Here is a 24,853-nt window from a genome sequence, read left to right as displayed (position 1 = left end):
AGCAGGGAGGGGGCAGAGGTGTCCAGCGGGAAAGTCTGGTGTCTCCTCATGGTGACTGGCTTTTAAACTATACGCCCTCCTGCCGGCGAGTGCGTCATTTTACGCATTAAGCGCTAAAAAGCTGTCGAGATTGCAGGGATGGAATAATTGGTTTGAACGGCTTGAACATATTTTTTTTTTCTTTCAATGTTGTAAAAATCATATTCCACGTGAATTGCTCAAATGATCTGCAGTGTATATAGTTCAGGAGAGTTGCTTCTGTCACAGCTCACTTATCGAGCAGGAGGCTGGGGGATTTGTCATCTTCTTCAGTGTGGAATTAAAGGTCAAACCAATATTTGTCATTTTCAAAATTACTGCTGTCTCCATGCAGTTTCCAGATCTGTTATGCCTGTATGATTAAATGCAGACCAGGAGTCAGTGAACAATTTTGAAGTCAGTGAATTGCAACTTGGGGTTTAGGTGGTGGTGGCTTGGCTGCAGGAGGGTTGGGGTTTGAGTTTGTATGAAGGGTAACGGAAACGGTGAAGAAGAGCAGGTGGTATCAGAGCAGGATGAACGGAAACTGGGAAACAGTAAATCCAACAGGCCGGATCAACAGGAGTCATGGAGGTTGTTCTGAATCTGAATAGAAGCGCTTGAAACTTGGCTTGAGTCTAGAATGAAAGAGACTATGGTTTTATGTTATGATGCATGTAAAGCATTGACTATTTGGTCAGCTGCAGGGAGGTTAAATGGCAAGAGAAGAGAACCAGGAAGCCTTGCCCAGCAGATGCACGCGCACACACACAGGAGGACAGGAGAAAGCCAAGGCCTGTACCCTGACAACATCTCATGCTGAAGTCATACTGGGGTGTTATTTTACCGGTGCTTCAGATGGCTCCAACTGGGCCCCATAATCATTTTCTAATATAAATGCAAATTGAGTTTTTTTGTAGCCAGACTTTAGATAAGACAGACGAAAAATGTGCTTCTCGAAGCATGACTTGAGCAATTTTCTCTCACATCTGAGAACTTTACTCCAAATTGACTATACATTTTTTCAAAGAACAAAATAGCCGCAGAGTTACTTATTCTCAGAAGTATTTCCCCACCAAATGTGTATAATTAGTTTTCGACCATTTGTGTAAAGACCCAGGGCGGAAACGGCCATCAACCAGGAACGTGAACGAGAAGGAAACCGATACTGATTCCACCGTCTGCTATTTTGAGTCATAAACAGATGGACCAAATTAGCTTTTCCACAGCTGCAACTTCTTCTATTCTCCTTTGATGTAAAGGCACCCCACACACACACACACACATACACTCACCATCTCTTTCTATCCATTATCCTCACACACTGTCTTTCCATTTCAGAAAAGTTTGTGTTCAATTTGCATTTCTTTTAGCTTTATTTGTATTTTTTCTGAAAAAATTTGCCCTTTTGCAGTCAAAAAACGTAATTAGTTGTAGATTCATGAGGCGACCTTTATTCCCACGTCCATATCTACCTGACATTTGTCCTCTTATTCAACTCCTTTCAACTTATTTCCAATCAAAATATGATTCAAAGCGTCTCACACACAATCTTGATAACTACTTTAATCATTATGGAAATGGCACGTAGCGTGATAACGCTGTAGCAAACTTGGCCGACCCGCAAAACTCAGAATATTAAATGCTTCAGCTACTATAAAATGGAGCAGTTCAGGGGTTGATGATGATTTCCAGAAATCAAATAAAACTTAAAAGTAAATAGAAAGGGTGATTATTTCCCCTAACTGTTTGCAGGATTTTGTGTCTTCTCAGATGGTGATCTCCAGGCCTTTACTCCAGCTGTTCAGCTTGTTTTTAGGTCTCTTTGCCTTTAGTCTGGTCCCAGCCAGTGGAACGCAGCTCAGGTACACTGAGAGGTGAACGTGTCCGCCAAAGAGCTTTTCAACCTCTTCACCCTGTTTTGACCATTGTTGTCCTCATCCTGTGACATCATATGGATCTGTATACCTCTCCATCCATCCTTCTGCTTTTGTAAATCCCCGTGTCCTCGTTCCATTGGCAGCCATATACAGCATGGACAGAACCAGCACATGTTTGACAGGTGAGGCTTTGGGTCAAGAGCTGTTCCTTATATTTCTCCACAATTTCCCATTTCATCAATTTTGAACATGACCTTGTCTTCTATCTTTTTGTATTCCATGTGAACTGGCCTTTCTGTTTTTGAGGTTAACCAGCATCTCGTGGTTACTCATCTGAGGTCATGGTCACACAGTTTTCTCCTGCTGTGAAGTTGTACAACGTTCATCACACATATGATTTTGGCCGACAACACTGGCTCACCTCCACCTGAGTTTACCCAACTGTTGATTTTATAAAACCGAACTATAGACATCTCTCACTCTTCAGATGGACAAACAACTCCACTACTGTCAAATCTTAGTGTCTCAGCTTATGTGCACAACTGCTCAGGGTTACGGAATAGCCAAGTGTCCAATTACTTTTGAACCCTTGAAATTTGGTCACTGAGAGGGTTTTATTTTTTCAGCACCACGGACAGCAACCGGCTAAACTGATGTCCTCGGCCGCCACCTGCTGGTACAGATGAGGAGCTGCCTGACTCATGCAAGGGTATACAGTCCGTCATCATCGTTATCAGGGGCGTCGTTAGGCCTGTTTTAGGGGGGCCGAAGCCCCCCTAAAATGTTCTTCAGCCCCCCCAAATAATTATTGGGATTTTTTTTAATTTTTTTAATTTTTTTTTTTTTTTTTTAAATTAAACTATTGTTTTACACATGGACAAGTTATTTATAACTCTAACTTGCTACATATGTGAGTGTGTTTATGGTTTGTATGTTTTCTCCCCTTCAAATTACAATCCAATAGCCTCTCATCATACTTAACAATAAAAGACCGGGCACTGGGACCTTGGAGAGTCTGCATCGCTGCTGCGCTGGCTTTCTCACTCTGCCAGGTAACGTCTCTCATCAAGACAGCAGGATTACAGCCAAGGAGTTTAGCTCATAGTAAATGATGCACGGAGTGAAATTGTAAGTACAGAATGTGGCTATCTGTAGTTGTTAACGATTGTTACCTGCTTAAATTTAGGTTTACTTGAGGCAAATGAAAGGGAATATTGAAATGAGCTATGTTAACACTAAGCTAGCTAGCTAGCTATTTTGTTAGAAAATGTCTCCAGTGAGCAAGAGTGTGAACGAGCAAATTGAAATGTAAGAAATAACTCGACAGCTCTCTATTCTTTGCATTAATATCTATCTCTAGTATTTTAAAACAATAATATCAGTTGCCTATAGAATGTTGTTGTTTATAATCAGTTAATGCTAGTGAAAACTAAATGTCATAGTGTCCCTCATAACGCTATTGTACCGGTATATCATCCAATTCATTGACCAGATGGATATAAGAAGATTCTTTAGCAGAGGTGACAGCTCCGCCCAGTCAGATGAGAGAGAGAAGCAGGAGAGTATATTATACTTGTATATCCGTCTTTCCTTTACAAGCAGGAAAATTATTTCTCTCTATTTGAGAAAAGTTCATATTTGTGTTGTCAAATTTCACAATGACCCTGAAATTCTGTCTCTTCTGTTATCTTATACTGAATGAATGCAAGCAAAGATACAGAGAAAAATCACACTCTTTCTGATTGAACCAATCTATGAACTGTCTGAAACAATGGATATCCGCAGCCCCAAAGTAGCCCAAACAAAATTGGCGCGCGCTACGCGCGCAAACATTCAGCATCCTTAGGGGCTAAGCCCCCCCTTTCTTTCAATCCTAGAAACGCCCCTGATCGTTATCGATAACAACAAAAACAATAACCACTGCTGGACCTTTAGTTTATGTTGGTGGCACTTTATTGTTCATAATGATAAATGTTAAATTTCAATTCATTCTTCTTCGGTTTATTATCAGGTGGCAACCAACATAAAGGTGCATTGATGCCATCTTGTGTTATCGTGTTACTAAATAAATTTCAATTCATTTATTTGACATCTTAATAGTCTCTTTAATCACTTAAAAAATACAAAACGTATGAAAAACAGTGATGTATTCAATATAAATTGAACCACCTTGCAGTCTACACCAACCCAGGCTCATCAGCAAACGTTCAGAGGGAACGTTGGTCCACTTGGAGAAACGTTTCCATCTCACAATCTGGCCTATCAGATTGTGAGATGGGAACGTTCGGTCCGGCCATTGCTTTGCATTGGAGTGTTCTCACGTCACGTGACTCCCAAGTTCCCGTCTGCGGAAAGGAAAGATGGCGGACATTTTTCAGATTTAAATGTAATTTTGTAACTTAGTCTGGGCATAAAAATACATTCTGACACCATTTCTAGCGAGAAATGTGCTCTTTGCTTCCACAGTCTTCAGCCAGTTCATGCTTATGATCTATATTTTAATAGTTATCATGAATGTTTTTACCGTTGCTATGGTGGTTGCTAGGAACGCTGCCATGCCGAGAACCACGTCGTAGCGTGCTGTTTAATTCATCGTCCCTGCGTTGTGTCGTTCAGTGATCGTGAATATTATTCACGTTATATAAAATGAATATTTGATGGTAGATTACACCTCTAAGTCGAAGGATCTAAGAGGTCCCTGTGACTCCGTTCATATCGAGGCGGGCCCTAGTGCGGATGCACAAGCGGAACTGACGTAAACAAAGTGTATGTCAACATCCGGTCCCTTTAATACACGACGCTCCGTCATGAACATGGAGGGCTTGGAGGACGACGATGTTATCTTCCTTCCGTCAGGTCAGTAGTTTACTGTTTTTAAAGATTGTTACGATCTAGGTTCACAGACCGAGTGCTGAGACAGCAAAGGCGGAGTCCGTCGATACACGCAACGGACGTTATTCATCAGCTAATATTCCATTGTTTTGCCACAGGCTGCGGCCCGCGATGGCCTGTGTTACCTGGGATGTGAATAAATGGATGGTGGAACTAGTTCAAGATGCTTAGCTCATCATTGATTCTATTTAATTTGATTTCGTTTTCTCAAATTAAGGATGGTTTATGATTTAACTTTGATTTATGAATGCTTTAGATTAACAAGGAGTGTCTCCACAATATCAGATAAATTTGGTTTAATTTATAGTATGCTATATAACAATAATGTTTTCAAAACAAGATGTTAGGGCGTTGCAATTAATTTTATAAAACAATTGCTATGTTCTGTATTTTAATCAAGGAGGATCCAGGAGAACTGGAGAGAAAGAGAAGCCGATTGAGGCCACTACCACCATCCACATACATCGAGGAATATGAGATAGAGAAATTATCCTGCCATTAAAGAGGTAATTTTAAGTTACTTACCAGAAACACCATTTTATATAATATACCATATAGACATTTTTATTAAATCTCCAAAGTACGCTTGGTGAAATACAAGTTAATATCACACTGAAATAATCTTGATCAATCATGCTTCCCTGCTGTGATTGTTCAACAGGGAAAACAACTTTTTCCACAGTAAGGCAGGTAAATTTGATTGGAAGGAATCTAAATGTTTTTTTTAGAAAAACATCTATGCAGTATTATCATTTAAGATTGCTTGTGCATTGAAATAATTGCTTTTTGTCTTTGAATTTCAGGGTGATGCAGTCATATACTTTTTCAGTGGACATTGCTGATCTAGCGGCTCTGGGAATGTCACAACAAGCTTTTGTTAGCATGCCTGAACATTGCACAAAAGTCTTAGGACGGTGAGTATAAAATGGAAGTAATTACCCACTGTTTGCCATATGTTTCCCATATATTTACTGTAATATAGTGTTTGATTTTGATGTATTTTTCTAGCAGATTGTTAAGATATGCGGTGATACCATGCTAAATGCATTACTGGAATAGACCCATGCCAAATTTGAAGTTGAGGGGCTGTTTCAGGTGCAGAATTCAGTGCCCTGCGTGCACACCCTCCATGTTGGCTTTTGCAGTGGATGGGATCCGTAAACTATACGGCTTTAGGTCCAGTAATGGGTGTCAGATGTTCAGCAGTGGATGACAGGTACTGTGGAAAAAAATTGTTGCACAATGTCCTTTGACTCTGTTTACACAAGGTCAACACAAAAAGGTTTGATTGTAAACTGATATTGGTACGAATATATTTTATTCTCCTCTTCACAAGGACCAACCAATCAAAATGACTTGCAGGACGCCATTGATGGACTCTTTTTGAGCATTAAGCAGCAAACCCTTCAGCTGTATCGTCAGACTGGTGAGACAACATTGTAGTATTAATGTGTTTGAATAAGTCAGTCTGCCGATTACCAGCTACTGATTTAAAGTGAAACATCTATTGGTATCCTCTGTGTTCATTTCTTTAATGTTAAGAATGTTTCTCATACGACCTTATCAGATTGCATTGTAAAACATCTGGGTCACCTACTTTTAGTGTTAACAAGATAAACAGTGTGTTAAACTGTGTGTTAAACTGCTAAACAAGCTTGATGTTACACATCTTAAACAATATGATATGGTTGCCACTTAGACAACAAGACCTGTGTGCTTTGCTGTGACTATAACTGACTGAACCTCAGATAAAGTTATTTTCTGACTTCCGTTACTGAGGTACTCTCTACAGAATGTAACGTGCCCATTCTACTTCAAATCCATTGGATCATTGTGTGTTTATGTTGCTTAAAGCAGAGCATTCACTGCTTTAATGTAATCAACATCTTATCTGCCAATATCATGGTGTATGACTGCAAGGAAATACCAATATGTTATGATCAATGTCATTTATTGTGCACAAACATTACATTAAGGCATCTGCTGAAAATTATATGATCAACAATTCTCAGACGGCAGCTCTGGACAAAGTTCTGTGACTCCAGGTTTGCCCGGATGGTGCGATGGAGACCGGGGGTTAGCATCAGGAGGGACCGTGGAGCTGAGGCAGCTTCTCTTGAGAAAACCTGAAGGACACAAACAAACCATAGTGTTAAATTATGAAGATGGTTCACTCTGATTTTTTTTTTTAAAGATAAATATCAGACAGGCAGCAAAAAACTAAAAATGCTTAAGCTAACAGCTACCCAACACCAAGCTAATACCAAGCTAATGCCACAGCACTCACAGTTCATCATCAGTGGAGAAGCAACTCACCATGTTGTTTCCCCCTCCCCGTTGCAAGTCATGTTTAAAATGTATGTGCTTATGTGCTGAGGTGTTTTTTTTTCCTGTCCCCACACTGTTCTCCTCTAGGAGCATAGTCTGGGGGTCGTGTTTTTTCTCTCCTCCCTCCCCTCATGTTATGCTGTAATCTTTGAAACCAAACTGTTCTTTCCATTTCGTTGCCTTGTACCTGTACTCTGGTAATGACAATAAACAATGATTGATTGATTGATGTTTTCCTCTTCAGAGGAGGAGTCATCCAAAGACATTGTTGCCGTTCCAGAATATGTCAGACCAGCTGCAGCCTGCTAAGCTTGAACTTTGTGCAATCTTCTCTTGAGCACGCAGGGAAGACCCTCACTTCCCGTCTCTGTAAATGCCTCAACATTGCCTGAGAATATATGATAAAAAACAAAACGTTTTCATAGTGCATTTGTGTTTATGTATATATATACACACAGAAAGGGCTTTCTTTTCTACAGAAATCCTGAGTTGATCTAGAATGTCAAACCAAATATATTTATTTGTGTACCCATACAAGATGTCCAATAACATCCAGTCTACTACACTAACATTTTAATGCATCTGCAATAGCAAGTCGCCGGAGGCATTACTGTATGTTTTTTTCGGATTGTCAAACTGACTATAAAGTGCCTTAAAGTCAAAACGTCAAGGCCACAATGACCTCATCTTATGGTTTCAGTTGTCAAGAGGTTACAGTGACATTTATATGAGAGAAAGTATGTAGAAATATGACAGGAACTGGACAGGTAAGCGGAGTCATACAACGCAGTGCGGTAATTCTAGTTTTGTTTTTTTTATAAATGGGTTATCTATTTTTACAATCTACAAAAGAAATCAAAACATTTGGTCACAGTATGTTACACGAAGAAATTGGCATTAAAGTTGGCATCTTGTTGTCTCACCAGTCTGACGATACAGCTGAAGGGTTTGCTGCTTAATGCTCAAAAAGAGTCCATCAATGGCGTCCTGCAAGTCATTTTGATTGGTTGGTCCTTGTGAAGAGGAGAATAAAATATATTCGTACCAATATCAGTTTACAATCAAACCTTTTTGTGTTGACCTTGTGTAAACAGAGTCAAAGGACATTGTGCAACAATTTTTTTCCACAGTACCTGTCATCCACTGCTGAACATCTGACACCCATTACTGGACCTAAAGCCGTATAGTTTACGGATCCCATCCACTGCAAAAGCCAACATGGAGGGTGTGCACGCAGGGCACTGAATTCTGCACCTGAAACAGCCCCTCAACTTCAAATTTGGCATGGGTCTATTCCAGTAATGCATTTAGCATGGTATCACCGCATATCTTAACAATCTGCTAGAAAAATACATCAAAATCAAACACTATATTACAGTAAATATATGGGAAACATATGGCAAACAGTGGGTAATTACTTCCATTTTATACTCACCGTCCTAAGACTTTTGTGCAATGTTCAGGCATGCTAACAAAAGCTTGTTGTGACATTCCCAGAGCCGCTAGATCAGCAATGTCCACTGAAAAAGTATATGACTGCATCACCCTGAAATTCAAAGACAAAAAGCAATTATTTCAATGCACAAGCAATCTTAAATGATAATACTGCATAGATGTTTTTCTAAAAAAAACATTTAGATTCCTTCCAATCAAATTTACCTGCCTTACTGTGGAAAAAGTTGTTTTCCCTGTTGAACAATCACAGCAGGGAAGCATGATTGATCAAGATTATTTCAGTGTGATATTAACTTGTATTTCACCAAGCGTACTTAGGAGATTTAATAAAAATGTCTATATGGTATATTATATAAAATGGTGTTTCTGGTAAGTAACTTAAAATTACCTCTTTAATGGCAGGATAATTTCTCTATCTCATATTCCTCGATGTATGTGGATGGTGGTAGTGGCCTCAATCGGCTTCTCTTTCTCTCCAGTTCTCCTGGATCCTCCTTGATTAAAATACAGAACATAGCAATTGTTTTATAAAATTAATTGCAACGCCCTAACATCTTGTTTTGAAAACATTATTGTTATATAGCATACTATAAATTAAACCAAATTTATCTGATATTGTGGAGACACTCCTTGTTAATCTAAAGCATTCATAAATCAAAGTTAAATCATAAACCATCCTTAATTTGAGAAAACGAAATCAAATTAAATAGAATCAATGATGAGCTAAGCATCTTGAACTAGTTCCACCATCCATTTATTCACATCCCAGGTAACACAGGCCATCGCGGGCCGCAGCCTGTGGCAAAACAATGGAATATTAGCTGATGAATAACGTCCGTTGCGTGTATCGACGGACTCCGCCTTTGCTGTCTCAGCACTCGGTCTGTGAACCTAGATCGTAACAATCTTTAAAAACAGTAAACTACTGACCTGACGGAAGGAAGATAACATCGTCGTCCTCCAAGCCCTCCATGTTCATGACGGAGCGTCGTGTATTAAAGGGACCGGATGTTGACATACACTTTGTTTACGTCAGTTCCGCTTGTGCATCCGCACTAGGGCCCGCCTCGATATGAACGGAGTCACAGGGACCTCTTAGATCCTTCGACTTAGAGGTGTAATCTACCATCAAATATTCATTTTATATAACGTGAATAATATTCACGATCACTGAACGACACAACGCAGGGACGATGAATTAAACAGCACGCTACGACGTGGTTCTCGGCATGGCAGCGTTCCTAGCAACCACCATAGCAACGGTAAAAACATTCATGATAACTATTAAAATATAGATCATAAGCATGAACTGGCTGAAGACTGTGGAAGCAAAGAGCACATTTCTCGCTAGAAATGGTGTCAGAATGTATTTTTATGCCCAGACTAAGTTACAAAATTACATTTAAATCTGAAAAATGTCCGCCATCTTTCCTTTCCGCAGACGGGAACTTGGGAGTCACGTGACGTGAGAACACTCCAATGCAAAGCAATGGCCGGACCGAACGTTCCCATCTCACAATCTGATAGGCCAGATTGTGAGATGGAAACGTTTCTCCAAGTGGACCAACGTTCCCTCTGAACGTTTGCTGATGAGACTGGGTTGTCTACACATATACAGCTGAAACAGACAATGGTGCCGGAAAATTGACTGGTAACTACTTTCGTCATTGTTTGTCCAAATCTTTTAAAGTTGCCCAAGAACATATTACATCAAGTTCTGCTAATGTTGGCAAAAGCTACCTATTTTGCATCTGTTTTATGGAGATCTATTTACAAAAATATGTCTGTTAGAAAATAAACAACTGAAATATAGAGTGGTTGTGTTTTCCACAGTTTCCTTTACATGTATAAATTGTTGTTTTCTTTACCCTAGAATGAGCCCTTTATAATCAAATACTTTATATTCACATCAGGAGCGGGTCCTCTCTAAGGAGGCTGCCATGTATTTTTAGAGTAACCCAGAGCGGACAAACTCAAACACTTTTGAGTTTTTATGACAACTGAAGGCTACAGGTTCTCTTCCATGTTTGGAAGGGGATGCTGAGGTGAGGGGTGTTCAGCTGCAAAGTGAAACTTCACCACTAGTTGTCACTTAATTATACACACTGAACCTTTAAGAGTGAGCAACTTAATGGGCCATCTTCCATGTTGCATCACCATGTTTCTACGGTGGCCCCAAAGGGACAAACCTTCATGAATTTGGAGGGAGAGTGGGAGGCATGTGGTCTCGATTAGTTGCAATTTTCATCCTCACCACTAGATCCCTTTAAGTCTCCCTCACTATTCACTTGCTATAGAAATCCATCACCCTTTCCATTATATTTAAATAATTCACCTTTCCAGTGTTACCTTTGATAAAGAATACATTTATTTTAATTGCATTCATCTGAATCCCTTGAACAGCAATTCCCAAACTTAAGAATGTCGTGGCCCAATTCGAAAACTGAAAAATGTGTGCTGCCCACCCACACCTTTAATCACAACTAAATGATCCACACACAGGACTAGAATCATACATATTATTCATTTAATAGCAAAAATAATTGTATATGAACGCAGGCATGTGCAGTGAAAATCCAATAACGTCCACATAAAAGCATTACAATATGCAAAGCAACCAATGCAAAGAAAGTGCAAAAAGGGTTTTGTTAAAAATATATTCTTACTGTTTGTATAACAGAGCACAACCAGAATATCCGGGAGAAGACAAATACATTTGAGGCGTAACCACATACCCTTAAGGCGTTTAAGCCCCCCCCCCACTCCCCCCCAAAAACGCTAGCTATCAGATGTCCATAAACTGACATTAACACTGGAATTCCTCTAGTCTGACACTTCAAGCAGTTTATCTCAATATATTTGATATTGAATCACACATCACGTAAAGTGACATTGTGTCACCTGTAACTCACCCGATGAGAGGGGTGGATGTCCGATGCTCTCTTGGTGTATTCTCAAAAGATGCTTGAGGCTTGGATAAATATTATCCCTGTTTAGTTTCTAAATGGCGGCGGCGCACTTTACATATGTTCCAGGGTCTTGTTAGCTTGCATCTCAGCAGACAGCACGCACACACAGGCTGGGGGGGTTGTCCTCTGGGTCTGCGACAGGTACTCACCTGAGTCCTTTCTGCGAGTCCTCTTTTTAGTTTTGAATGATTCAGTTGGACTTTCTGATTCCCCTTCGTCATTAGCAGCTTTCCTCTGCTCCATCTTGCTCGACCCAGCACACAACAAAGTTCTCCCTCACCTATGATTCCTCCGCTAAGGATGCGTCCAAGTGTTAACGTGACGGTCAGCAAAGAATTTAAATCTTGTGTCTTTGTTTCATTACCTGTGATGATTACATTTTTTTAAATCAATCATAAATATTAGGTGGTAATAAACGCTTACTCACAAATCTGATACTTTCTTATCTATTTATTTTCTGATGACTACTCATGGCCCACCTGCAGTGGCTTCACGGCCCATCAGGGGGCCGCGGCCCACACTTTGGGAATGACCACCCTAGAAGATAATTCATCTGTTCACGTCTCAAAGCTGAAGAGACTCAATTTAATTTACACATTCACTGATTTAGCTCAAACAATGGGAATAATTTTAAAAACCTAAACCAACAAGCAACTGAGTCTCTAAATTGTAAAACATTCATTGATTATGAGGCTCAGTATCCGCATGTATTGATGGAAATAACATTTCTAAACGCCTTAATTACCAAGCACCATATTGTTGACGGATGTTTGAGAATATCAAAGCTCAGCATATGTATAATAGTAGAACCTGAGAACCTCTGGATGGAAATATCCATAACTGTCCCATAAGCCTGTAGAGGGCAGTTGTTATTGTTGTAATTGGAGAAAAACCAGGACCATTAAAGAAAAAGATATCTCAATCTTAGTGTTTTCCAGTTTATTGCTTCATTTATATAGCTTGTTATGTTGTATTGTATCAACAGCTACAAGTCTTATGTTCAACTTCATCTTTGTTTTCATAATATCACATACAACAGTGACATGTGAGGGACAGAATAGAGGAAAAAACACCAAACAAACAAAATAAATAAAAATCTATAACTGATATCATTATATTACGATACATTATATGTATTTCATATCAATAAATAGTAATAATTATTATTATTTCCTCATTATTAAAAACTCTATAAAAATGAATTATAACTGCCGCTCGCAGGAGAGCGCGGCGCCTTTGTCGCCCCCTGCAGTCCCTCGCCGGGACGACACCTGGCTGTGAACACATCCAGCCTCCCTCCTGCTGCTGCTGCGGCGGCTCGTGCCCCCCCACTCCCCGACGTCCAGTGTGGCCAGAGACCCGGAGAGCTGTGGCTGCTGCTGCGGGATGGATGACCGAGCCCCGGGCCGAGCAGCGCGCCGCCTTCCCCAGATGGCGGAGTGAGCGAGGATGCGCCTCCCCAGCTCCATCTTTGTGTCGGTGTCCCTGTTCACGGCCGAGACCACGGCGGCTCTGTACCTGAGCTCCACGTACCGCTCCGCCGGGGACCAGATCTGGCAGGGGCTCACGCTCCTCTTCACGCTGGTGCCGTCCGTGCTGGTGCAGCTCACCCTCACCTTCATCCACCGGGACCTGGGCCGGGACCGACCGCTCATCCTGCTGCTGCACATCCTGCAGTTCGGACCCATCGTCAGGTCAGTGGGGACTTGTTTACTTGTGTGTGTGTGTGTGTGTGTGTCCCCCCCCCCCCCCTACACACACAGACACACACACACACACACACACAGAGAGAGAGAGAGAGAGAGAGAGAGAGAGAGAACCACAGCGTTCTTCATCTACTCTGCACCGTCCATGGAACCAGCGTCATTACGCACAGGTGTCGACTCCACGGACGGTTTCTTTCTCGCGTTATAAACATGTCTCCGGCCAAACATAAGCTGCTTACTGCCGCTGGGATCGACGCGTTGCCCACATGCTGTTGTTTTCATTTGTTCTCAGGCCTTATCGCCCCCCCCCCCCCCCCCGAATGGCTGCACACCGACCGGGACAATGCAAGCCTATCTGTGGCATCGGAAATAAAACCCTGATCAATGCAACCCACTCCCCATTGATATGCTCCACATACAGTCTGCTCAGCCCCCACAGTCAGAGCTCTCTCTCTCTCTCTGCGGGATCTCCTCCATCTCACTGTTTGATCATCTTCGTAGTGATCTCACAGGCCCGAGCTGGGGCTGATTTATTCATGAAATCACTCGGCATGACGGCTGGAGCACATCCAGCGGCTGACACACATACATGAGTGTGGCTGCTGCGCAGGGACCTTTTAAACATCTGCACACAAGCAGAGCAGAGGCCCTAATAGGCCTGGTCTTTCCCTGGGTAAGCTCTGAACTGGTCTGGCTGGAACATCTGCCTCTGCTAAAGGAATCAGAGCCTAATCCTGCTGTCCACACTGATTCCAACAAACAGCCAGCTGGAGATCTGACCACAGGAATCCCATGGGAACACAGTCATCCCCTGGAATATGGAAACTAGAGTCGAAACTGTTGGCCCATTAAGAAATTCATGGCTTGGATTTGAAAGCACAGCAATCAGCAACTATTCAAATGATCAAATTATTTTAATTAGTCAAATTAAAGATAACTATTTGATTATTTTAGTGTGTCAAAATTGAGGATTTGCTGCTTTTCTTGTCTCACGTTATAGTAAACTGAATCTCTGCTGTGGTTAGTTGGTCTTAGAAGCTTCTTGAAGACATTAACTTTGCATTTAATTAAGATAATCAATGGAATCATTGAGAAAACAGACTAATCAATCATTCGAATAATTGTTCATTGGGGCTCTAATGGAAACACATCGTTACAGTTGAAATAACCAGTGAGGAGATTTACACACAAGTAATCAAAACAATCTGATGATAATCCACTAATGTTTTTCTTTGGTTTGTAAGTGTTTGTGGTGTGGTAGCAAGTTGCAATATGTTTTGTCAGGAGGTCAGTAAACTGATCAATCTAAAGAACACACACAACAGGAATGATAATATGTATAAGTGAGAGGAAAACAGGCACTTTGTCAATTTGTATGTGGTTAAAACTAAAGTAAAAAAGAAATCAGAGGAGGAATTATTATCTTCCCATATCTTCTGAGCTTTTACTCACAGGATTTTATCTCTACCGGTGCATTTATCCAAAGCTTTAACTGTTTTAAAGTAATATTCTGAACAACTTCTGTATACATGAGGTCACAAAGTGATAATTGAATGAAATCTTACTGCATCGCTCCATATAACAGTTTGTTGTATTGATATCTGAATAATTATTAAAGTCAGTTTTTTAAAGTATATGGTCTATTAACCATTTTATCTGGTTCCAACACGTCAAATGTTTAAAGTGCGCTGCTTTTCTCTGTGTTTTATATCATTGTGGATTCAGCGTCTCTGGGGTTTGGAAACAAAAAACAACAACTTGGAGACGTCGGTTTGGGTCTCAGCAAATTGTGTTGAGCAGTCTGCAGACAAATAACAGTTATGATTTTATTAATCAAGATGACAACCATCAGGTCAATCTTGATAATGAAAAGAATTGTTAGTTGCAGCCATACACGCATCAGCTATAAACATTCCACGTAGCCTTTGTTTTGTTTTATATAAACAGTATTTCCTTTGGGCGTCCAGTAGAGTGGACGTCTCACACAGCACATGCTGATTCCCCAGCTGTGGCCTCTGTGGACGTGACCCCGCCTCCCCTCCATTTCCCCCTCGAGTGTGCATTGGAGCGATTACTCCTCGGACCTCCACATCTTCCCTCGGTGAAGAGCACAACCGAGAATAGCACATGTCACCGGTGGCTCCTTATCTCTGACAGCACAGCCACAGAGGGGAATGTCCGCACTTCCTCTCATCGGTATCATCCGCCCAAAACAACAGGCCTAATATCTCAGACATGAGTTATTTTTGTCTTGTGTCAAAGCAGGAATGACACTGTACCTTGTTGGGTTGAAAACTTCCATTTATTTGGTTTTATTTTCCTCCTGTTTAATCAGCAACTCTTAATGCTTCCCAGCCGCGCTCATGAACACAAGTGCAGTTTAATTTGCCTGTTGAGTGTTTTTGTCTGGGGAACAGCTTCACAAAAAATCATTAAATGTTTTCCTGCAGCTTTAAACCATTCGAATTTGTCCTCAGCTGAAAGATGTGTTTCACCTAATGTTACCTCTTCTGGAGGTTTGAGCTTCGTGGTTGAAGACGTGAATGTACCAGCTGATTTTGTGCCATAGCAACTTGTTTTTTATGTAAGAGGGGTGTAAAGTTGAAATCCATTCCGGCATACACAAAAACAGTTTGGTTGATGATTTCTCTTTGTAGTCAGACACCAGCAGTTCAACTTCAGACATGAACATATTCAGAGATTTTGGATATTTGAGAATTATTTATTTCTAAGTAATCTTTGGAATTTTCTGGAGGGGAAAACAAACAAAGCAAAAACAATTCAAAGATTATTTTAATGTTCATTAAAATATCTTACAATCGACACAAACCAAATTATTTTGGTTATTTGTGGGCAACAGCAACAAGCTTTACACATGAAACTGACCCCCCCCTTTTAATGCGATAAAGAAAACTTTGTAGCAAACAAGAACGGCACTCTTTCTTCTACAATGGCCGAAAAGTCTAATTTTGATAGTAGATATATAATAGAAAAAGGGAAGTGGTCGGATAATGTTAATTATTTATTTGTCATAAAACATAGTAAAGAAAGTGGAAAACGAATGGGGATCTGCCTGCCTCTTAATCTGCATCCAAATGTAATTGGTACTTGTCAGGCCCAGGCCTCAACCCTCCACCATGTTCGTTGGAAATTAGTTCTGTAGTTTTTGTGTAATCCTGCAAACAAATAAAACGACAAACAGACCCGGGTGAAAACGTATCCTTCGGGTGGAGGTAACAATTGTTTACACGTACAACTGCTCGGATTTTGGTACTGAGAGAAAAATCCGGCTCCTCAGCTGCAAAATGCTTCACTGTGTTCATCAGTTTGTCGCTAACCGACGTCGTGTTCAGTCAGTTTTCAGACCTTTGTCTCTGAAAACAGCTGCTGCACTTTAAAATAAGTGAGACTGAACCAAAACATTGAAGCTGCTGATCCCAAAACACTAAAACAAGCCGTAAAATAAGATAATTTGTGTTTTTTTCACTTTGTGTGACTTCTAGTAATAATCTAATTTATTGCATGAAAAAATATTGATTCTGGGAGTGAAGATTATTTAATTTGATTAAACTCTGTCCGTTTTCAAAAACCAGGAAAAACATAAGCATGTTCACTTAAAACTTACTGAACTCTCCGAGTGTGGGACTGATATTTATCACTTCATCCTTGAATGAGACTTTTTTTTTTTACGTTTAGTGTGCGTGTGACTCCGGTGATAATCAGTTCGACCCTCAGTTCCACTGTGAATTAAAACCTCCTGCCTGGCTGGTTTGAAGTGCTTCTTTATCGACTCGGCGCCGCTTCGACCTCTGGCTCTTTGCCCACATCTGCATTTAAGCATCTCAGCAGCTGACGACTGTGACGCACTGTCTCCGACAGATCTTCTGCTATTCATAATAACAGAGACCCATAATAATCAATTTGAGACCAGATTTTTCCACATCTTATGTAACTCATCATTAAAAATAAACCTGAGTGTTTATGGGGTGTATGACAATCTTTGGGCTGAAGCTGTACTGAAGGTTTTCTAAGTGCTTGAGGAAAATCTGCTCTCCTCCAACAACAGATATGTTTTCCGATCAGTCTTTGAACAGTTTTCCCTTATTCATGTTTACCTGTAGAGTGTTGAAATCATTCCTCTTCTCCATACGGGCCATGAGAAGATTCTGTTTCTAAAGTGAATCCAGTGTAAAAGGGATGCGTAATATAATTCAGAACCGTAATTTAATGTTCTCTAAAGCTAATAAGAGGCCTTGCAGTCTGAGTTACACAAATTAAGTGTAACACAATACTGTTGTCTGTCCTCTCACTCAGCTGCAGCTCAAACATGCGAACCCTAAGATGGAGTTTCATACTGAAAGTTTGTCACTTTTGAGCCTAAATACATTTGTAAAAGTTTGGGATGTCGAAGTCAGAAACTTCATGTTCGCTTACATTAGAGCTGATTTAGAAAGGTGTAGAAGAATAATTCTATCAGTGTGTGCAAGAGCATGAGTTGTTTTGAGAAAGTACCAATCCACTCTTAAAGTCATTCAGTGTATTTCCTAGTGTCTCTGATGTGCCCAAGAGAACAATCGGTACAATTTAGGATCTGGTTCCCCTGTAGTTCATGTTACCTTCACCAAGGAGGTTATGTTTTCATCTGCTGTTGTTTGTTTGTTTGTTTGTCTGTTGCTTAGTAAGATAACGCAAAAAACTACAAGATGGATTACCATGAACACTAGACGAAAAGCAGTATTATTGTCACAGTGAACCTCTACGGACAGGCCTAATCCCCTGCTGTAACCAACTGTTTCCATGATGTTACCTCGGCGTTCGCCAGTGAAGACAAGGTGGGTCTATCGGCGTTTGCGGACCTTAAGGGGGATTTGGAGAACAAAGGAGAGAGCCGCGGGGGGGCTCGCGCCGCCGCGCGGACCGATCGCGACGTGTGATCTAATTAGCATATGAATCGGAGTCCAGCCGCTGGCTAGAACCTCTCTCTACTCACCATTGGAGGAAACCACAGACCCTTGAAACTAATGTCACTCGTGATTGGCTGGTAGAAGTGTTGCTATTGGTCACCTTATGGGTCATTGCAGTGCACACGTGGGGTCACAGCATTCCGCACGTGGGGTAAGCCCCTCCCACACAATATTTATAATAAAAATGTATATATTAATATTTATTATTATTTATAAGTAAGCCTTTACCAAAAGCACTGCAGTTAATTAAAACTAAACATTCATGTGATGCTTGATGCTATAGGTGAACATATTGTACAGGGAACAAATGTGAACAAGGTATATGTGGAGTGAAAGCTTTATTTACATACAGCAAAAATATTGTACAAAATCTCAGGTGAGGCTTGAAATGTTTCTCTGCAGCCTCTGGGTCATGACTTCTTTGTGGGACTCTTCTCCAGTGTGTAGACGTCTGTGGTGTGTAGCTGTGAGATCCAGTGTAGCTTCCAGTCTTATATGAAGTGTGGGACACAGGTCGGTGCACTCCTGGCTGTGGAAGGATGGATCCATGTCATCTGTCCCGCTTCAATCAGCTGTAAACACATTCAGTAAAATTAGCACAGTTCAATGACAACATACACCTTTACATGTAACTGGAAAATTATTTAATGAATATAACCTTACCCTCTTTCTTCTCCGACAACTCCTCAATGCTGATGTAAGGTCTGGTCGGATCATACCGGCTCATAGTGTGTCTTTGTACGTCATGGACAGGCAGCTGGAAAACAACACATGTAACATGACTTTATTATTAATAAACGGAAATAGCCGCGCTGCATCACCGTTGGAAGATCCACAGCAAAAAAACACCAAAACAATTCATAAACAGTTACTTACATTCAATGGCTTAATTTTCTGCACTTTAAATCCGGACTTTCAGCGTCTCAGCCTAACGCCTCTTTGTTTGTGTGTGTGTGGGGGGGGGGGCTGAGGCTGTGAAAACATACAGAAAAAAGTCACGTTGATGAAAAAACTTAACGAGAACAAACTGTTACATCTAAGTAATTCATACATATTTACACATGCACTAGATCTGCTCCAGCACTCGATGCTGTATTCGTATTTTAGCAACTTTCTCGCTATCCCAAAGAGTGGCGGACATGCTTTCAGATGTACCAGTTAGCTTAGTGGTTAGCATGGCGTCTCTAGCTCACCGTAACTCAGGGACTGTGCATCCGTCTTCTCCGCCTCGACTCGTCCACACCGGGCCCGCGGCTCTGCCTCCACACGCACTCATCTTCTCCTCCAGGGAACAGCGTCGTGTCGACTTCAGCAAGTTATTTACCCCGAAGACAGAGTCACTCGTACGGGACAAGCTAAACACGACCCGCTTCCTGTCTGCGGGACACTCGACGCTGCTGCACGGCGTTTACGAGGCTCTGATTGGACGAGTCCATCAGCTGATGACGCGAGCGGGTGACGTGAGCAGCGGTTACTTCATGGGATAAGTATTTGACTGAGGCCAGGTTTATTTTTTGTGGTGTTTAGTAAATTTACACACATGATTCACTCATGCTGTTCTGTGTTCGTAACCTTATAGTTGAATGCACTTATTGTAAGTCGCTTTGGATAAAAGTGTTGACTGTTTTAATGGAATACTGAGAAAGTTTAATAACAACAATTAGACAATTGAAGTTCAAATTATGAAGGAATTTAAGCTCTATATTGTGTCTCCTTTATATTTAAAATAATAATCAAACTGAGTGGAGATGTATGTTGTATCCAAACAGCCGGCTGCTGTGTTTTGTCACTGTGCAGTCCATGGGGGATTAAATATTACACTGAAAAAATAAATCATTAAATCAATGAATGTTTCATAGCAATTTTGAAAGTAGTGGTGAAAAGGTTCCATTTATAATTCATGGAACAGCTTAGTTTGCCATTGACATGTGAATTTGATGCCAGTATTTTGGGAGGACAGATATTTTTATGGAAAGCCAGTAGAAGTTTGGAGCTTACAGGACACATATGATCATACCCAGCATCATTTATTTGCTGGTAGAGGTGTGGTTTACACTTCCTCTGTGCATTTAACCAGCACAATTGAAAAAGTGACTGTAATCATGCCACTCTATACAGTTGTTGAGATTTAGGATTGTTTTGGATGACAATAAAAATTTGAAATAAAGTGCATTGTTTCATTTCTTTTGACTGCATTGACCTTTGTTCGTGGTATACAATATAATTCATTATAGCACACTTACTTACTTAAGAACAATTTAAAATTTCAGGTTTAATATTTATTTTAAGCCTGGTTTACTCAGCCAGATAGTTTGTTGGTGCCTCTAACACATTGGTGTTATCTGCTCTCAGGGAAACTGATTTGCATTTGTGAAGCTCAGAGCATTGTCATTTGCATGTGAAAGCGTCCTCTAGGAGTTGGAGCAGGGGGGGTCAAATCTCAACAGCTCACAGGCTTGACAACTGCAGGAACCCTGAGCGTTTCCTTTGCTGCCTGCAGATACGTGTGAAAGTCGTTAACCGAAGGATGTGCCAACACTTCTCTGCGACACAGATTGACACAAACGCTTCTTTTCATGCAGTGGAACCTTTTTGGTGCAGATCTGGATCAGAAGGCGGATCCAGGATTTTTTTTTTACATTTTCTTAAAAAATTGTGAGTTAGGGTGTTTACCACATTTTCAGATTTCAATATTTTGGCAATGAGTGTGTACAATTTGGTGCAGTTGATTCAAATAAATAAAATCTGAATGGCACATACAGTCCATGTGCCATTCAGATTTAGTCGTGGTTTGTTAGTGGTGCAGCATTGGTTCCCAGGGTGATCTAGATAACACACTAATCTGACTTCATGGTACGATTTCACCTTTTGAAAAACGTTCTAAACAAACCAAACTAAACTACAGGCCCCTAAACATCATCATGTTCACTCTGTCATTGATGTTGATGTTTGAATGTGATATTAAATCATTTTGTTTCTGTAATGTGTTTGCAGCCCTTCAGTGAGTTCCTCTGCAGCTCCTCATGCTCTCTGTTGTGATGTTGCACTGCAGGTGTCTGGAGGCGTTCTGTATCTATGGCAGCGTGGGCCGAGTGGAGGAGCCGTATGTCAGCATCACCAGGAAGAAGCAGATCCCCCGGGGGGGTCAGTCTGAGGAGGTGGAGCGGCAGGTGGGGCAGGCGGAGGGGAAACTGTTCACGCACCGAGCAGCCTTCGCCCGCACCTCTGTTATCCAGGCCTTCCTGGGATCGGCGCCCCAGCTCACCCTGCAGCTATACATCTGCGTCCTGCAGCAGGGGGTGTCCATCGGTAGAGGTGAGGGGGGGAGGGGAGAGACTCTGGACTCTTTGATTTAGCTTCAGTTCGTCCTAATCAATGCTGTGTCCTGTATCTGATATTGGGGATTCTCTCATCAGATTGATGCAGATCAGGGGTCAGTCCGTGTGAGTGCGTGTGTTTGCCAGTGTTTCTGTCACTGAGATTAACTCAAGGGATCAAACAACATCTGTTCTCTGCATTAGGACCAAACACACGAGGTTATAAATACAGTGGGCCAGTTTAATGTTCTCTGCAGCAGCAGCTCTGACACTTCTATTTCACGCCCACCGATTTAACGACCAGGAAGTGATGAACGAAGGCTTCAGGGCCTTGAAGGGTAGATTCACAATTTGCAACGTCTGTCTTAGAACCAGTCAGGGTTCCATATGTACTCTAAAGGTTTAATGTGTGACTTTTCTGCATTAAACCGATAAGACGAGTTGAGATGTGTAGTTTAACTCAACTCAAATGCCTCCAGAAATGTTCAAACCCTGAGAAATCTGTTAATTGAATCAAGGTAGGACTCAGTTTCGCCTGTCAGTGACATCATATTCTCTTTCCACATGTGTCAGCTTTGTGTCTGCCAAAGTCTGTTAATTATAATTAGTGGAGGAGATCACAAAAACAACCTGGAAACCGTCACCAAACTGTTATCTATTGTTTTGATTGACAGACGCCCTTGTGACCGACTACTGGCATTTAAAACATTGTTGGTGGCTGTAACCCCTCCTACCATTCACTCTAGAAAATTCCTTCATTGTGTGCTTTCAGTGGACGTGATGAAATCTATTTATCCTCAGCCAGAGTTTGTCTGATGATAGAATGAGGCTTCAGCTACAGCTCATCCGAAGTTACAGTATGTTAACTACAACATTTCTTCCTGAGGGATTTTTGAATAAAGACAGGAGAACCAGATTTTGTGAAAATCAAAAACACAAAACATTTTCCTTACGTGGAAACGCTTTCTATCATAGTTGAATTTCTGTTGTGTTTGTGTGTATAAATAGTGAAACTCTATTTTTTAACTTAGACTAAGACTGTTTTTAGTTCTGTTTTAGGTCACTATCACTAAAGATGTGTTATTTTCATACTGTATATCTTCTCGGGAGCTTTATTCTCTATATAACATGTATGTGGGTAAAGACTCTTTAAAAGGTGCCGAACAATTTTCTTTCTTGCATAGAAAGAAACTCAACTTTCACTTCTGGAAAATACTTGAAAATGTGTTTATTTTCTTTAATTGATGTTGTCCTCGTATTTCTGTTTGTCTTTGTCAGGCACACTGATGGTGATCTCCCTCCTGTCCATTGTGTACGGAGCACTGCGCTGCAACATCTTGGCCATTAAGATCAAATATGACGACTATGAAGTGGACATCCGGCCCATGGCGTATCTGTGCATCTTCATGTGGAGGAGCTTCGAGATCGCCACCCGTGTGGTGGTGCTGGTGCTGTTCAGCTCCGTGCTGCAGCTCTGGGTTCTGCCCGTGGTTATGCTCAACTTCCTTGTTTTCTTCTTCTACCCCTGGATCCTGTTCTGGCAGAGTCACTCGCCGTTCCCAGAGAATATAGAAAAGACTCTGACCAGGGTGGGAACCACCATCGTGCTTTGCATGCTCACCTTCCTCTACGCCGGCATCAACATGTTCTGCTGGTCGGCCGTGCAGGTGAAACTCAACGACCCAGACCTCATCAACAAGTCCCAGAACTGGTATCGCATGGCCGTGTACTACATGCTGCGTTTTGTGGAGAACGCCTCGCTCCTTCTGCTGTGGTACGTCTACAAAACAGACTTCTACAAGTTCATCTGCGCGCCCCTGCTGGTGCTGCAGCTGCTGGTCGCCTACGCCATGGCCATCTTCTTCATGCTGGTCTTCTACCAGCTCTGTCATCCGTGTCGGAGGCTCTTCTCCTCCAACATGTCCCAGGGCCTGTGGGACTGCTCAACGCTTCTGTGTCTCATGTGCGACTCCACTTCACCGCAGAACAGGCCGATGGGAAAGGCCGTCTTGGAGCCGCCGGGGGCCTCCACGTGCCAAGAGCCGGGTGATGACGGAGCCCACGACTCGGCCAGTGAGCCAACAGGCGACGCCCCCAACGACACCACCTATGACATGCTCGACGACACAGTCTATGACATTCCCAATGAAACGGGCAGTAATGTAGGAGGCGGGATCAATGGCGACATCAGCCACACTCTCACCTGCAATGCTTAGAGCCTCACAATGTGTACGGTGCCATTCAGAGCGTCCACTCTGACAGTTATCATTCCCTCAGCTACCTTTTAAGTGCCACATGGATCCGCCTGTGAGTTGAGTTTACATTTTAAATCCTTCAAACTTAATCTCACACATCCCAACTGTGTTTTCTATCATCGTCTGTTACATGAACGCAACGTGTCCTTAACTTGAGATCTGTCCTGGCTGCAAACATGCTGAGTGTTAATTTGTTTGAAAACAATACGGAGGTGGTGCTCGGCCATCTCATCAGGCAACATCCTGACCGGTGATCCTGCAGCCTGTTACAAATACAAACCCATGGATGCCATTGTTTTCCCCTAGGTTTGGAAACTATATATGCTGCATTACTGATCACACGGAGCCATGCATTTGAATAGATTGTATTTAATATGTCTTTGGCATGGAGGTGTGCATGTTTGGAGCCTCTGATGAGGTGCATTGTTCTCCCGGGGGGGGGGGAGCTCTGTTTTCAACAGTTGTATATCTCTCTCTGGACCTCCTGGTCGTTTTTGCGGCTGCAAGCAATCAGCTTTTTTACTCCTTGATAAGAGCTTTATCAGAAACACGTGCTGCTTCCTCTGTATTTGTGCTTGTCACTGAGACAAGAATCTCCACATTTTGCCGATTTAAAGAGGCCGTTTATTCACATAACATGTGACTGTGAATGCACGCACATCTAAGTGTAATGTTTCTTGCACGTTTACAAAAAAAAAGGATTTAAGTGGCTTTGATTCAAACGCTGAGCAGCAAATGCTGTTGTGATGTAAAATGCTATAGTTGCTTCTGTGTGTCTGTCGTCAGTTACCACATTTACACTGAGTGCACAAATCTGTAACAAAGTATATTTTCTTTTTTTCCACCTTAATGTATAATTGTGTGTGAGGGAATGTCGGTGTTGTTTGACCTGGCGTTCCTTTTTGCATCGTATCTGCAGAGGACTGACGACCTCGCCAATCACATGAATGCTCCTGACATTTGTACAAATAAGACGAATAAGCCAAAAAGATAAATAACTTGTGAAACACATTCTGATACATTAACAAGATACAAGGCATTTCAAAGATGATATTTCAAAAAGAAAAGA

The 24,853-nt window shown here is 41.6% G+C and overlaps 1 protein-coding gene and 1 long non-coding RNA gene across 2 annotated transcripts; one reads left to right on the top strand and one right to left on the bottom strand.

Annotated features, from left to right (window-relative positions):
- Positions 1-12,936: 12,936 nt before the first annotated feature.
- Positions 12,937-24,828, top strand: xk (X-linked Kx blood group (McLeod syndrome)). The gene is made up of 3 exons (XM_061089207.1): positions 12,937-13,236; positions 21,265-21,527; positions 22,808-24,828. Exons 1-3 carry the CDS (start codon positions 12,992-12,994, stop codon positions 23,743-23,745), a joined length of 1,446 nt encoding a protein of 481 aa, XP_060945190.1. The 5' UTR covers positions 12,937-12,991; the 3' UTR covers positions 23,746-24,828.
- On the bottom strand, positions 18,534-20,043 carry LOC133022177 (uncharacterized). Its single transcript, XR_009682998.1, has 4 exons — positions 19,406-20,043; positions 19,089-19,184; positions 18,876-18,969; positions 18,534-18,784 (listed from the first exon to the last, which is right to left on the bottom strand). It is a non-coding gene; the product is annotated as an uncharacterized LOC133022177 (long non-coding RNA).
- Positions 24,829-24,853: the final 25 nt, after the last annotated feature.

The sequence above is a fragment of the Limanda limanda genome, chromosome 16 (genome assembly GCF_963576545.1).
Source record: "Limanda limanda chromosome 16, fLimLim1.1, whole genome shotgun sequence".
Taxonomy (NCBI): Eukaryota; Metazoa; Chordata; class Actinopteri; order Pleuronectiformes; family Pleuronectidae; genus Limanda; species Limanda limanda.
Note: the sequence above shows the minus strand (reverse complement) of the source record. Positions and strands in the feature narration are given on the sequence as shown.

Bases quoted from the DNA above. Each gene is read 5' to 3' on its own strand.
- xk (XM_061089207.1), top strand. From the start codon at position 12,992: ATGCGCCTCCCCAGCTCCATCTTTGTGTCGGTGTCCCTGTTCACGGCC. The intron at 13,237-21,264 runs GTCAGTGGGGAC...GTTGCACTGCAG, and splicing joins CAGTTCGGACCCATCGTCAG to GTGTCTGGAGGCGTTCTGTA. The intron at 21,528-22,807 runs GTGAGGGGGGGA...TGTCTTTGTCAG, and splicing joins GGGGGTGTCCATCGGTAGAG to GCACACTGATGGTGATCTCC.